General features: G+C 45.8%; 1 protein-coding gene across 1 annotated transcript; it reads right to left on the minus strand.

Annotated features, from left to right (window-relative positions):
• Window positions 1-9,349: 9,349 nt before the first annotated feature.
• Window positions 9,350-11,411, minus strand: TRH (thyrotropin releasing hormone). Its single transcript, XM_065408542.1, has 2 exons — window positions 11,222-11,411; window positions 9,350-9,945 (listed from the first exon to the last, which is right to left on the minus strand). Exons 1-2 carry the CDS (start codon window positions 11,409-11,411, stop codon window positions 9,350-9,352), a joined length of 786 nt encoding a protein of 261 aa, XP_065264614.1.
• Between the last annotated feature and the right edge of the window lie 4,595 nt (window positions 11,412-16,006).

Here is a 16,006-nt window from a genome sequence, read left to right on the forward strand (position 1 = left end):
CATGTACGGCAGTGGCTCCTGGGGTGGAAGGGGGTCTCTGTTCACTGCCCTCGCCTGCAGGCACCACCTCCACAGCTCCCATTGGCCAGGAATGGGGAACCACGGCCAATGGGAGCTGCAGGGACGGTGCCTGTGGACAGGGGCAGCAGACAGAGCCACCTGCCCCTCCCTCCCAGGAGCAGCTGCCAGACATGCCAGCTGCTTCCAGGAGTGGCGTGGGGCCAGGGGAGGCAGGGAGCCTGCCTTAGCCCTGCTGTGCCGCCGCCCGGGAGCTGCCTGAGTAAACAGTGCCTGGCGGGAGCCTGCACCCCTCCCACACTCCAACCCCCTGCCACAGCCCTGAACCTCCTCCTGCACCCCAACTTCTGGCCCCAGCCCTGAGCCCCCTCCCACACCCCCTCCTACACCCCAACCTCCTGCCCAGCCCTGAGCCCCCTCCTGTACCCAAACTCCCTCCCAGAGCCCACACCCTGAACACCCCCTGCACCCCAACCCTCTGCCCCAGGCTCAGCCCAGAGCCCCTCCCACACTCCAAACCCCTCAGCTCAGCCCCAGCCCAGAGCTCACCCCCCCTGCACCCCAACCCCCAGTCCCAGCCTGGTGAAAGCAAGTGAGAGTGGGGGAGAGTGAGCGACATAGGGAGGGGGGATGGAGGGAGCAGGGCGGGGCCTCAGAGAAGGGGTGTGGCAGGGCAGGGGGCATTTGGGTTTGTGTGATTACTGTTATTTCTACGTTTTCTTTTAGGTAGATCCTGGGTTGCACTTAAATTAAAAAAATGATCTTGTGCTTAAAAATGTTGGAGACCACTGGTGTAAGTATTACTTCAAAAGTGCAGTTGGCAATGTAATGTTAGCTGAGTGAGTCACTGGGTGAGCAATGACTTCTAGCTTGGTTGATGCTGTTTCATCAGCTCAAGGAGTTTGAGTGCCATTTAAAAAATAATAATAAAGGGTTTTGTTGGGACCGCATGTCCCTATGAAATGCTCAGCCCATGCTAATTATAATGATTTAAAATGGAGGTTGAGCATTTGTCACAGCATCATGTTCAGGAGGGTGGAGGGGCATGGCTTTAGTGATGAGAGAGGTTTAAAATGTGTTGAGAGGTATTAATTATGCAGCTTGTCTCCATCTCCCCCCAGCCAAAAACCAAACCCATGTTGGAGAAGTTTGTAAGGGATGCTGCTAGGGAATCAAACTCCTTTATGCTTCAGTAGTTGGTGATGATTCTGGAATGTGAAACTTTAGCGGAGTTGCTTAGCTCTGCAACTCTGACTTGTAAACGTTCCTGTTACAGCTGGACATATGACTTTGCATTATTGTGGTTCCAGCCAAGAGTCAGGGCACATATTCTGATCATGGACCTAATCCAATGCCCAGTGAAGGCAATGGAAAAATTCCCACTGACTTTGAGCATTGGAGTGAGCATTATAATAACGATTATTCCTAAAGTGCCACTGGTTTGTATGCAAATAAAAAACCCAGACACTGATTTAAGGTGCTGTCAAGGCTGAATCCCTACTCTGTCACTTCAAGTGCAGAAGGTGGGGGCCTGCAAGGATTCTAAAAATTAATACTTGCCACTCCAGGCTTGTATTAAACTCCCAAGGTTACAGCTTCTCTCTGACCTTGGCTTGGTAAACGCTGCCACCACCCAAATGCAAAAAAAACCCTTGAACCAAGGAGCACTTGGGGATTCCTCCCTGTGGGGTACCCTCAAGCCCTTTCACCCCCGGCCCCTGGGGAAGAGCTGAGAAAGAAAACGAAGGAAATTAGCTGTTGCCATCAGCTAATCAAACAGCATATGCACAAACCTATTAGGACACTAAAAATCCAATCCTGTTCTTAAAAAAGGTAAATTTTATTAAAAACAAAAAGGGGAAAAAATACATCTGGAACTTAGGCTTTTGCTAGATTTTAAAAGAGCAATTCCAAAAATTAAGCACCCAAAATAGCTTTCTTGGGGGTTCAGCTTAAAGGTTACAAGCAAACAAAAGCATCTGGGATTAGCACAGAGGAGATCTACATGCCAAAATAAAGAAATAAACATTCCCTATCCAAATGATTCCTTCTAGGTATGGAAGATAATTTTTCATACCTGGTTCAACCTTACACAGCATTCCTGCTTACAGCATTGCTGTTCCGTGTACCTGCAGCCCAGAGAGAACAGATAAAGGGAAAGTTTCTTTCCCAATTTTAAAAAGTTCTAGCCTTCCCATTAGCTCTTTTTGGTCAGGTGCCCACTTTTTTTTTTCTTTATCTGGGGGACATTTTAACCCTTTACAGGTAAAGCAAGTAGAGACCAGCTACCAAGAGGGATTTTACAGCTAACCGGCTGGCTGGGTGCCCATCAAAAGGGAGTTACCCCTTCTTCCCCCCCCCCCCCCCCCACACACTTTATTTATCACAGGTGCTTACAACTGAAAGTCCTGATCCTGCAAACACTTACCCAAATGAGTACTTCAAGATCTGTAGTTTCATGGGGAATGTCTATGCTGCAAAGAAAAACCCATGACTCTGTGTCTCAAAGCCCGGGTCAATTGACTCTGGCTTGTGGGGCTATGGGGCTAAAAGTAACAGTGTAAACATTAGGGCTCAGGCTGTAGCCTGGACTCTGAACCCCTGAGAGAGGGGAGGGTTAGAGTCTGATCCAAGGCTGGAGTCTGCAGATCCTAGTGCAGGGGTTGGCAAACTACGGCTCATGGGCCGCATCCAGCCCTTCAGACGTTTTAATCCGGCCCTCGAGCTCCAGCCGGGGAGCAGGGTTGGGGGCTTGCCCACCTCCTATGCATAGGGGCAGCCAGGGGGTGCCGCACACTGCCCCCGGAGCTCCCATTGGCCGGCAACTGTGGCCAATGGGAGCCGCAGGGGTGGTGCCTGCGGACGGGACAATGCGCAGAGCCCCCTGGCCACACCTCCGCGTAGGAGTCGGAGGGGGGACATGCTGCTGCTTCCGGGAGCTGCTTGAGGTAAGTGTCACCCGGAGCCTGCACCCCTGACCCCCTCCTGCGCCCCAGCTCTGATCCCGCTCTCCGAACCCCTTGGTCCCAGCCCGGCGCATCCTCCAGCACCCCCAACCCCTCATCCCAAGCCCCACCCCAGAACCTGCACCCCCAGATGAAGCCTTCACCCCACACACACACCCCAACCCCCAATTTTGTGAGCATTCATGGCCTGCCATATAATTTCCACATCCAGATGTGGCCCTTGGGCCAAAAAGTTTGCCCACCCCTGTCATAGTGCATGGAGTGCATATAGAGCATGACCCCAAATAACTAACAGGGTTCAATCCCCTTGCCGCCCATGGTGCCATCTTCCATGGGGGTTGCTTACATCAGCTAATTCGTGTTGTGCTCTTCCCAGTGGCTTTGCACCATTTGCTAAGTTCCTTTTTTATAGTCCAGAAAAAGACCATCCTGAGTGGATTTCTCTTCATTATCTCTTGCTTTAATTTAAGCAGAACAATCAAATATAGCTTTATTTTGCCTAGTGCCCTTCATGCAAATTGTATCCTCTGAACAGCTTTACAGAGTTTAATAATACCGCTGAAGTGAAATAAGAAATGACAGCAGATAAGCTGGTGCTTGGGGCGGCACCTGGAGGGGGGCGGCGCGGCGCTCCGGCCCGAGAGCGGGGCCGCGACTGGGCCGGAGCGCCTCTGGCCGCCGGGGAGAGCGGAGCCCCGGCCGAGCTCGCCGCCCTCCCCCCGGCGCTCTGGCCCCCGGGGAGAGCGGAGCCCCGGCGGGGCTCGCCGCCCTCCCCCCGGCGCTCCGCTCTCCCCAGCGGGGCTCGCCGCCCTCCCCTGCGGGGGGGGGGGGGGGCGCGCGGCGGGAGGCTTTTTTGCCTGGGGCGGCAAAAAAGCCAGAGCCGGCCCTGCCCCTGACAGGACCCCCAGAACTCCTGACCCATACAACCCCCCCGCTCCCTGCCTCCCCCATGCCCTCTCCACACCCCTGCCTCCTGACAGCCCCCCCCAGAACTCAAGACTCATCCAACCCCCCGCAGCTTCTTGTCCCCTGACCACCCCCTCCAGAGACCCCCCCACTAACTGCCCCCCCCAAGACCCTCCTTGCTCCCAGTCCCCTGACTGCCCTGACCCCATGCACCCCCCGCCCCCTGAGAGACCCCGGGACTCCCATGCCCCATCCAATCCCCCCTGCCCCCTGACTGCCCCCTCCAAAGAACCCCTGCCCCTAACCACCCCCCCCCATCCAACCCACCCTGTCCCCTGACTGCCTCCACCCCTTATCCAACCCCCCTGGCCCAGGACCCCTTACCATGAGATGAGGCTCCTAGCCTCCCCACGGAGCCAAACACTGCCCTGCGGGAGCGCGCAGCCCTGGCCCCCAGAGCACTGCACATGCGGCGGCATGGCTCATGGGGAGGGGGGAGCCCCGGCCCCCAGAGCTCTGCGCGCGGCGGCATGGCTCCAGGGGAGGGGGGGAGGGGCCGGTGGCTTGCTGCGTTCGGCCGGGCGCTCCGGACCGGGAGTGCGGACCCCGCGGCTTGCCGTGCCGGGGAGTGGAGCCATTTGCCCACCCGTGCATTAGGGTGTGCCTGGGCACACCCAGCACACCCCGTACGCATGCCTATGCTTGTTACATAACTGAAAAATACTATTTAGCAATTATACTGAAGTGCAGAGTTCGGATCTGGCTCCAGACCTCCCCCTTCCCAACAAAGTTTGTGGATTTTCAGATCCGGGGCTCTGATTCAGGCTCCTCTCTAATATTACCTCATGATTCATCATCCAACCTGCGCACTTCACAGCTGATATCGGATATTGGGAAGAGCATTTCAAATGGGACTGTACTACTATTACAGTTCCGGGTGAACTGCAGCTGTGATCTCTCTCCTTCAAGTTGGAGGTGTGAATTCCAGCCTCAGGAGAGGAGAGAGACCCACACTAGCTCTGATCGAGCTAGTGCACTAAAAATGCAGTGAAGGTGGAGTGGCGGGAGGGCTAGCCTTCCCTATACGTACTTATCCACCACACTAGGGAGGCTAGCCCTTCACGCTGCCACAGCTACACTCTGTGTTAAGCGCGCGCTAGCACGGGTCTGTCTCCCTGAACTGGAATGCACACCTCCAGCTCAAAGTGTAGACTGGGGTTCTCAAACTTCACTGCACCACAACCCCCTTCTGACAACAAAAATTACTATGGGACCCCAGGAGGGGGGACTGAAGTCTGAGCCCGCCACCCTGGAAGGGAGTGGAGGGCAAAGCCAAAGCCCCATTGCCACAGGCCAGGGGGTCATAGCCGAAGCCCAAGGGCTTCAGCCCCAGGCAGGGAGCCTGTAACCTTAGCCCTGCTCCCCAGGGCTAAAGCGCTCGGGCTTGGGCTTTGGCCATGAGCCCCAGCAAGTCTAAGCCAGCCCTGGCGGCCCCATTAAAATTGGGTTGCGACCCACTTTGGGGTCCTGACCCACCGTTTGAGAACCACTGGTGTAGACACGCTCAAACCATCTTGCCAGTGACGTGCACTTTCCTGAGTGGAATCCCGTGACTCACTCCAGTTTTGACTGGATTACCAGGTTAAAGCACCCCCAGTTTACCAGCAGGTTCAGCTGGGTTTAGTCTCTGCTTGAGAATCCCTTTTTTCAGGAGCTGTTCCAGAGCTTTTCAGGGGCCCGGCACTGGAGTAGATGGAGTGTGGTGGAAAGAGCTGGTCAAAAAAAAACGGAAACCTTTCCTATTGAAAAATGCTATTTCATGGCAGAGCAGGGACTTGGATGGGATCTTCCACATCTGTAAGTGCACTATAACAGGCTATCAACTATTCTGGGGTGTCTCAGTGTCTGTTTTTCATGACAAAATTCTAAAGGTTTTGTTTTTGTGCCACCATGGAACAGAATTTTTTTTTGAAACTTCAACATTAGTTTGCAAAATGGAATTGTTTTCCAGCCAGCCCTAGTTGTGGCTAATGATTGAGGTGTACTGGCAGAACTGTGTGAGGGAAGATTTCCTAACATCTCATTCTGCTTGCATTATGCCTGGCGTAGTTCAATGCTAGCAGCGCTTCATTACCAAATTCATGCCAATTATAAAAAATTGCTGTCACAAAAAAGATGTGCTAAACTTGATTTAATGTAAAACATTGTCAGCTCAGATTTGGCCTAAAATTTATATTCTCCCCCCCCCCCCCCCCCGCAAAACCCCAAGCTTTTACAAAATCTAATGCCGACAGAAATAATTCCTTTAAAAAGGAAATCTAACGGAGGTGGTGGTTTTCTTTAAACAAATAAGCATCCCCCTGATAGTGCTGAAATCCTGAAATAAAAACCAATCGTAGAAAAAAGTGAAACTGAATTGCGGATTTTTCATTCTCTCCTTTGAGAGAAAAGTGCAAAACCCACAATTATCCAGAATGAAGAGTAAATTGGATTTTTAAACTCTTTACCTTTTTTAATGATCTGCAGTGCTGTTAGTAATAGCGGTAAAGTATTTTTCATGATGTCTGACTTTCTGATTGGCCTCTTATCTTCATTCGCATTTAGCACCTTAGCTTGTAGCTGTGTATGAATAACTTTGACCAGCAGATGGAGAGTTTCCCTCAGGCCCCACACAGCTGCAGAACTATATCAGCCTATCTTATTTTTTTTCCCAAACCTTGGCTTTTTGCATGTTCTTCCTTCAGTGTTCTTGGAGTAGATTCACAAGGGTCCTCATCTTGTGGGACTCTGTTGTGTTTGCTTTGTTGTTATGGAATGTTTGTCTATTCCTGAAATTATGAAAAACATTCTAACCCCATTTCTTTATTTTGTACCTGTTAAGACACATGTTGGTGGTCACATGTCATATTGTTAGGGTTCTCCCTGTTTTAAAAAGCCTGATTAATCGGAAATGATGCATGGAATAATGCACAAGGAAATGTCTTTAAACGAATTCCTTTCTTCCATTACAAAACGAGAAATACCTGCTTTAAAAGGCATCTTATGCACAAAGTGTGCCAATGGCTGTTGAAGTGTACAAGATGTACCCATCTATCTGCTTTGAGGATTTACTCGCCAGTTGTTAATTAGAAAGCCATTGCCAGTAATTGATGCCTGCCAGTCATCACAGGCATATAACAGGACAAATTATCTCCAAAGATGCAAAGTGCTTGATTGACTACATTGCACGTGGGTCGCCTTGGAAACCTTTAACTTCAGTGAAACTTGCTAAGATTGTTAATTATTTCTCTCCAGGGTAACAAACCACCACCATGTCTAAGCAGTGAAGTTCTTCGGGGGGGAAAAGCTATATATTAGGAATCCTATGAAAAGGAACACTACGTTATAGGATGGAAGTTTTGTATTAAAATATTTTGATCAGATTAATCAAGTAGGATAAATCTGCTTTGAAAAACCAGATTATTTTTTTTAAAAAGCCATGGGCTATATTGACTATAGTGCTACTACTTCTAACATAGAAGATGACATCAACATCACTTGATAAATGTCAATTGATCAACAAAATCAGTGTCTCTAGAGGTAAGACCAGGAAATATGGAGTCAGCACTCCTAGTTCCTGTTCTTTGCTCTGCTGCTGATACACTGTGAAGTAGGTGAGTTGCACAGTGTCTGATTTTAATAATAGAAACTGAGGATGGTGTGCATTGCAGGCCAATTTGCATGTCACCACAATACACAACTATTTGTAGTTACATGTGCAAATGACTGCTTAGATATTTAATGTGAGATATGTGTGTTCAAATACACAATCTGTTCATGCAGTTGCAGTAACCAGGTCAGATTCCAATCTCAGTTACACCCGTGTAGCTGGTTACTAAGCACAGAGCATTAAGTGTTGTCCAAGCATTAAAGAACTGGTGAATTACTCCGTCTCTTGTCACTGGCATGAAAGGGTATCTTCTTATAGACACATACCCATGCTGCACAGATTGACCAAATTCAAAGTTCAATCTGTACATGTACCAAAGAAATAAAATTTCTTATGTTATGTAGAACCAGTCTGATTCAGAGTAAAACATCCTTTTGTGTACAAGTCTCAGACTCAAATAACCAAAGTTCATTGTGCAGCTGTGTAACAAGGATGCTTGTGGGTTTATTCCAGATGCATATCTTTATTATAATACACAAGTAGAAGGTTTCAAAAGGGACTCTACTATCTTTTGTACAAATCAGCCTTCCACTTCAATAGCAAAATAGTTCTATATACAAACATGTAGTAACCACCAGGACGCAAGATGTTGTTTCCTAGAAAAATATTTTTTCATATTAATTTAAACTCAGGAGGACTTGATATTTTTCACGTTATTGAATTGCATTTGCACAACCATAAAGGACACCCGAAGTTACGATGGGATTGACTATTGATATTTATTAATTGTTCATGCCAAATAAACACCTTGCAGAATCTGCAGACCACATAAAGTGAAAACATTTTTTATGGGGAGGGGGAGAAACTTAATTAGAAGAACAACAAAAATTCTCCTATGGAGAAAATGCCTTCTTGTTGCAATTTAAAATGTTGCTATCTAATAAAGAGAACGCATCGGTTTCAAATCAAATGACTGAAATGTAGATGTATTGATTAGAGGACCTTACTATGTAGTCACACACACGGCTCTTCTCAACTTGTTGAATTGTTACGACACATTAAATGTCCTTGTTCTGTAGTTTCCTAAATGAAATATTGTTTGGTTTTGAGTCAATTGTTTGAAGGCAAGGCGTAAAGCTAAACATCCAGTCTGTTACATTCGCGCATAGTCTCTCTCTCTGCCCACGAATTAATGTTTATTATCAGAATAGGCTGAAGTGCATAAGCGTACATATTTCACTAATGTAACATTTAAAAGTAAAACCCTGTTAAATTTCATTTTGAAATCACTTCATATGTTGTTTTTCTCTCCCGCTCTGTAAATTCACTTGTTTTCACTTGCATAAGAAGGGCCATGTAATTATTCTGCTTCATCATCTAGTATCCTGAATGCATATAACGCGGTCGTTCTAGTCCTTGGGATACAATTGGTGGGTGCACATAAAGGGATCATCTTAGAGCCTGATCCTGTAAGATACTGAGCACCCTCAATTTCCATGATGGTGGGAGTTGAAAGCACTCAGCACTTGGCAGGATTAGGCCCGTTGCCCCTGAGTCAGCAAAGTATTTAAGCACATCCTTAACTTTAAATGTGTGAGTAGTGCCATTGACTTCAGTGGGACCATGCACATGCCTAAGTACCTGGCTGAATCAGGGCTTTAATCCTCGAGGACTTTAGCTTTATTTCTAATGAGTTACTCATATGGCAGGTCAGCATCAGAGAGTCAGAGGGGGGATGAACAGAACTTTAAGTGGTCTGGCAGATCACTCTGAATCAAATGTAAATGATGGTCAATGCAATCACCCTTTCTCACTCCTCTGCCCCCACCTCACCTTCCCAAGCAAACCTCCTCCCAGGATGCTGCCGCTTCTCTTCTACTCTGCTCTTGTTGACATTATCTAGTAACTCGAGCAAGAAGCTGCCTTTGCTACAGTTGAAGGAATCCTGGAGGTCACAGGGGGCATCGTAATCTGGGCTTTCAGAATCCACGTATCTTCTTCCAGGGTGCTGGCGTTTCTCCATGTCTTGGTCGCCCAGATCCAGCTCGTCATCCCAGCTCCTCTTGCCAGGATGCTGACGCTTGTTGTAAATCAGAGACCTCTTGCCCGGGTGTTGCCTTTTGGATAGTTCATTCAGATAGGCCAGTTGGGTGCTAGGGATATCAACATACTGGTCCCACAGTGACCTCCTGCCAGGATGCTGTCTCTTCTGCAGCTCCATGTCACTGTCAAGGTCGTCGTCTTCCTCTCTTTTCCCTGGATGTTGTCTCTTCTGAGTTTCTCCATAAGACACTTCTTCCTCATCTTCCCTTTTCCCAGGGTGCTGCCTCTTCTCTAGGTCACTGGGGAATCTCTTCCCAGGGTGTTGTCTTTTGGAAAACCAGTCTGGCTGAAGAGCGCTTGGTTCTGTCCAAGGGAATGACCAATGTTAGTGAACTTTCGTGATTATCATTATTCATCTGGAAGCTGAACTGTGAGCTCCCTGGGGTATATTTATTATAGGTCTGGAGGGAGCATAGGGTTATATGCCACTCCCAGTCACACCATTGTAAACCTAGGGCAACTCTGTGGACTGCAATGGGGTTACTCTGGATGGGGTAGCCAAGTGCAGATTGGCATATGATCATTTCAGCAAGGACGGTTTGAAGGAAAAAAATCCAGTCTGGAAAAGAATTGGGAGGGAATCCAATGATAGGATCCAATATGCTATTCTAGAGCATTGCTCCATAGAAATTTGGGAAAGGGGGCAGCTGTAGAGTCAGGTCAGGGGCTGGAGGATACATGCACAGGGGCAGGGGGAGGAGCTGAGTTGCAGTGCCAGCAGAGGTGGGTACAGGGCAGGAGCTGCATGCCAGGGGAGATGATAGGGCTGAGTGGCAGGTAGAGGCAGGGGAGTAAAGGACATCTTGAAAGTTTGGGGACTCAGTGCAGCCAGTTCTTATGATTTTTATTGCATGTCTTGCAATATTTGTACCTTTTCTTAAAGGCCCAGCTCCTGGATTCATGTGACTACCTGAGAATCTCCGCTTACTTTTTTTTTTTTTTTTTAATGAAAGTTTCTAGGAAGGTGGGGGTGGGCTTTCTAGGGCCAGCTCCCTTCTCCCTTTGCTTCTGGCAACAAGATCTGCAGCTCCCTGCACCTTTTCTTCCACAAGCTTCCGATCAGGGCCAGCTTCAGCTGCTGTGGCTGCCGGGAGCAGAGGATTTGTGAGATGTTGCCAGAGGCAGCCTGGGCACTCCATGGAAATTTGACCCCTTGCTGTCCGACAGGGGGAGTGTGAGTGGTAAGGAGCATCTGTTAGCCAAGTGACAAGGAGGCTAGCAGGGAGTAGCTGAGAGTACGCGTGCCCTGTTCTAACTTTACAGCTGCCCCTGCAGGAACCTTCTCTACAGGCAGGTTATTTCATCATAGTGATTCTATCATCCCTTTTGAAGTATCTTCTACAGGATGTCAGACTAGGTGGAGCATTGGTCTGGTCTGGTGCAGCAGTTCCCAGGCTAGTAAAGCTCCCTAGGGAAGAAAACCTCTTTTCCTGATTTCTCGGTGTCACATCTGGCCTAACTCTTTCCCCCCTTTTATTTATTATTCCCAGGAAAGAAAAATAGACCCCAGGAACTAAGCACAATGAAATTAAAGATCTCCATCTAAGTAACGTGCTAACAGCACCAATGTCACGTCTACCTTTATTAGTCTCTTCCCCCTCTTCTGCTTTCTTGAGGATAGACCGAAGGATGATGCTTTCTGCCCTTTGCAGGATGTCATCCAAATGGCTTCTATCTCCATTCTCGTTTGCCTCTGGAATGGGCTGCCCCAGACTGACACAGACACTGGAGAGAGTCAGGGAGAGCAGCAGCAGCCGGATGGATGTCATTGTGGGAGAGGAGTTCCTGCAACTTTCATGGGAAAGTAAAGGACAGGGGAGGGCAATGGAACAAAACCAACAACAATTACAATGTACCCAGTAACTCAGGAAGAAGCCTGGGTAAGTACAAAGCACTCAAGCGCTCTGAGCTGCCACAGAGACTGGAGTTTCTCATGGAAATTATTTCCTGTCCCTTTTAATTTTTCTGACCGCTCCCTCACTTTGTTTTGAAGTGCTCCAAATAATTTGTAAATTCTTTGTAGGTAATGTTGAGGGCTAGTTCACTTTCTGTATAGAACAGCTATTTGGGTTTTAAATGTCATATACATTTAGCATTTTTAATATCTTTTGATCAGACTATTCTAGTCTTCCCTTTTGAAACTGTTAGCATATTGTTTCGTATTTTACACATGCATGTACACCTGCCCCAAGGACTGGTTTCATTAAATAACTCCCTCTCTTAAACTAAAGGACTGCTTTAAAATAATCCCAGGGTTTGCAGCACAATTTTGTTCTGCCTTTAGTGAGAAATCAACCTTAAATAAGCAACTGAGTTTTCCTTCTCGTGGGTACACACTCAAAATAGGGTGAGTGTGTGAGTGAGAGAGAGAGATACATATAATATATTTGTGCACTCTTAGGGACTATCTTCTGTGTTTGGAAAGCACCTACCACTTTTTGGTCAAGTCAAAGAATATCACATTTTACAACCCACATGCATAAAAATAGTATCTACATTTGTTCTGATCTGTCTCTGGAATTCCTGAAGCACCTAGCACATTTTCTCTAAGTTCTGATCATTTATTTACCAAGCAGTAAAGTTCATTTCTGAAACCTACGTTACTATACATTCCGTTTAGCTAAATAACATCCCTAGCAGACTTGTTCAGTGAAAGGAATACACACTCTACTAAAAGTTTTACAAGACAATACACCAGTTTCTAAACCAGAAAACAAGTGTTACCTCTCTTAATGGCAGGCTTCTATTACCTCTGACAAAATCCTTGAATCGTGGCTCTAACAGTGGCACGCTGAGGAATGCTATGCTGTCCAGTACAATCTTAAGAAGAAAAGTTAAAGTAGGCAACTTAAAAATTTATAAATTACCTGGATTGTGTTTTGTGGTTTTGGTTGATCTTTCTCCCAAGAGGATCTTCAGTTCATTCCTTCTTTAGACGTATTTGCACATCTGAGCTTCAGAGTTTTCCTTCTTTACTACAGACACTTGCAGTATCCAATAGAACGGGTGCGAAGTTCTCTTTGGATGGCTAGTGCCTCCCTACTTATATTGTGCCGCCTCTGGACCCATTATGCAAATAGCTTTGAGCTAATTTAGTTGAGGTAGCTTTTTTTTTTTTTTTCATTGATGTCAGCGATCTGAGTTTTGGACGCACTTTAAAACTGACAGTTGTTTGCCAACCCCCTTGTATTAGCCTCCAAATGCTGCTATTTTTCATCCCCTAAGGGGATTATCCTGGATCTTATGCAGCACAGAAAGGAGCTGCTTTATTTTTTTCTCCCCTGCTTAAACTGAGACGCTCCTATGCCTTATATTAAGCAAGCAGTGCAGAGTAAAGGCAAAGGGACAGGTAATTTACCATGCTAAGGAAACAAAACCATGGGGGTGGGGAAGGAGCACACAGGGCTAGATTTATACCAGCTGAGAATCTGACACAATATCCTGAGTGGCTACAAAAACTCTAACTTCTAATTCCATCTTTTCTTAGCGACGCTGTTCATAAACAATATGCTAGAATTTGTAAGGTGTAGCAATGGATATCAAATTCTACATAAAGCACTTATTATTTATTTTATTATTATAACTAGCAATAATTCCTCTCTCTGAAGAATCTATCTATTTTAAAATATTTCCACATAGCACTGGTCAACATATATACCAGATAGCCAAACTTGGAAAGTTAAAAATGGACTGTATTAAAAATTAAAGTACAAGAATATAAAGAAGTCTCAAAGAAAAATATAAATTAAAGCATCACTAGTAGAACCTGACTTTTTTTTGTAAAGAGGTCAGACAGAAAGGTATTTGGGGGGGGGGGGGATATATCTTTTTCTAAGGCTTTTAGTCCTGTCCCTACCACCAGCAAATAGACCCAGGAAGATTAACAATTGACTCTAAAACACACACAGCTAATTAAGGCCCAGTAGGGTGCAAATAAAAGGCTAGCTCTTTCAAAACCCTTATTCATGTGAGTAATCGTTACTGAAAGTAGTGGTCCTGTTGACCTCAGTGGGGTTACTCATAGGAGTAAGGATTACTCACAGGCATACTGGTTTTCAAGCTTTGACGCCAAGTTATTAATTTGAGTTTTTCAAATGAAGGGATGGAACCAAGTAAAATTAACATTCTTCTGAATTCCCATTTATTAACACATTGTCACAAACACAGACTGGGCCTTGTATATTCTTCTCTGTACTGTTATCCAAGAGTTTAATGATAAAGTTGTTTTCTCTCTGTAGTAGTTAGTTGCTGACAGAAACCAGCCGCCAGATCTGCATGGATGCTGCTGCTCCTTGCCTGCATGTGCCACTAGCATTTAACTGTTCTCCAGGGTGCTAGTCTGAAACCAGGATCAGAAGGTATTTTGGACATTATTACAATGCACCGGATTTAAGTCCATATCAGACATGTGCAGAGGTCTCCTGGTCCTCATCTGGCCCTACAAAATTGTATTTGTTGCTACTCCAACTAATTTGTGAATGGAGTCCACGTGAAGCATCATCTGAGGTGTATATTAGGGATCGGGAATCCCTGGTGTGTGGGCTGGCCCTTGACTTAGTAGCACAATTGTACCAGTTCCACTGTCTTTTGGGTCTTGGATCTGGGAGAGAAAAGGCAGCATTTGGCATGTGAATCTCTAATGGAAAAATCCTATACAATTGATTATGGATGAAGCCAATAGCTTTCTATAGAAATTACCATAATGCCTATTGAATTGAATTTAAAAAGATAAGTTTTCTGTAGCTTTTTTGCAGAATTTTCTATTGAACGCTAAATGATGGATAAAAAAACCTACAGAGAGGTTATAACTGTCTGTTAAATTCTCTAGAGGTAAAATCCTGGCTCCACTGAAGTGGTTTCAATGGAGCCAGAATTTCATCCAAGGACTCTTCCATGAGGGATTGCAGTCACCGGTTGAATTTTGACTCGCTATCTAAAGTTATCTTCAGGAATGAATGAGATACAACATATGCAGTCATGTCTGATCTTAGTTACAGGAGTGACAATCTGAGAGTCAAACCCTATTTCATTGACACACGTGTAAATCTGGAGTAACTTCACTCCATGGAGTTTCTCTGGATTTAAACTATTGTTTAAACAGTTTTTTGTAAAGAATTTACCTTAAAATGAGCATTTTTTCCTTCTTATTGGGATCAAAATCCTTTTCCTTAAGGAAGCCTGAGCAGCGATAAAGACGCCTTATAAACAAAACAGATTCACAGCTCTATAAAGCTGCTGTCATCTCTAATCTAAGAATCTGTCAACATTGTTTGCAGTATAACAGACAACATGACCCAAGATCTACAGGGTCAACATTGCAAAGAAATTAGATTCAAGTATCATCAGGCTACTTTACTGTAACAAAGGAGTTATATTTCTTACCATAAATAATAAAGAAACCCCATCAAAAACAGCAGAGTCTCTAGCACAGTCTAAATTCATAGGGCAAGTGATTTTCAGAAAAGTGTTAGAGCTTTTCAGAAATCTGCAGAATGCTGTGTTAGGTTTTTAAGAGCCTTCAGTTATTTCAGAGAGGTGCTTGTTGAAGAGTAATAAATATCTAATAATGTATAGCTTAGGTGTAAGTTTACTCAACCACAGCCCATAGAAGTCAATGGGAGTCTTTGGTCAGTGTCCTATCTTCCAACCGGGTCTTTGGACTAAAGATCCTCAGCTGGTGTAAATCTAGCCCTTTGTGTTCCCATTGTGTTGTTTCCTTCTATGTATTTGAATTATCTGATTCTTTTAAAATTCTGCCACTTTTACTGAGGGCCAAATCCTGGTCCTTGAGGTAGCTAGACAGGTGAAAAATGTATAAGGGATGTAAATCCTCATGCTTCAGGGTATAAACCATCCACTGTAGTGAAGTTAGGAAGCAATCTCTGTGACACAGAGTTCCCTCGGCAAAGGGTCCCCTGTTCCTTGCAAACAGCTCTCACTTCAGACCTGACAAACTCACTGCACCAAATATGTGTCTTAGGACATTTCTCCATAAAAAGAAACATGTAAGAGATCTACAGAAAGCTTGTGACTTGTCAAGATTCATAATCATTGTGAGATGTACACACGGGTGATAATGGAGTAAAAATTAGTCACAAGGGGTTAATGGCTCGGTGATGGTCCATTGGAGCAGAGGGGGGGGGTTAACTGGTGATGCAATACAATGCTAAATTATTTAGGCTTGCCCAATGCTAAGACTTTCAATGGAAAACCATCAGAGGCAACTGCACACAATCAAAACCACTCGAATGTTTTAGAAAAAGGAACTTTACAAGAAGACAGGTTTGCCAGGGCTGTGAATAGAAACAAAAGGCTGTGCTCAGTATAACCCAGAGGAGGGAGAAGCACTCTGTATCTACTGACA

The sequence above is a fragment of the Emys orbicularis genome, chromosome 7 (assembly GCF_028017835.1).
Source record: "Emys orbicularis isolate rEmyOrb1 chromosome 7, rEmyOrb1.hap1, whole genome shotgun sequence".
NCBI classification, from domain to species: Eukaryota; Metazoa; Chordata; order Testudines; family Emydidae; genus Emys; species Emys orbicularis.

Coding starts and splice junctions, on each gene's coding strand:
- TRH (XM_065408542.1), bottom strand. CDS start 11,411: ATGACATCCATCCGGCTGCTGCTGCTCTCCCTGACTCTCTCCAGTGTC. Junction 9,946..11,221: donor GGGGGAAGAGACTAATAAAG/GTAGACGTGACA, acceptor TCCCTTGGACAG/AACCAAGCGCTCTTCAGCCA.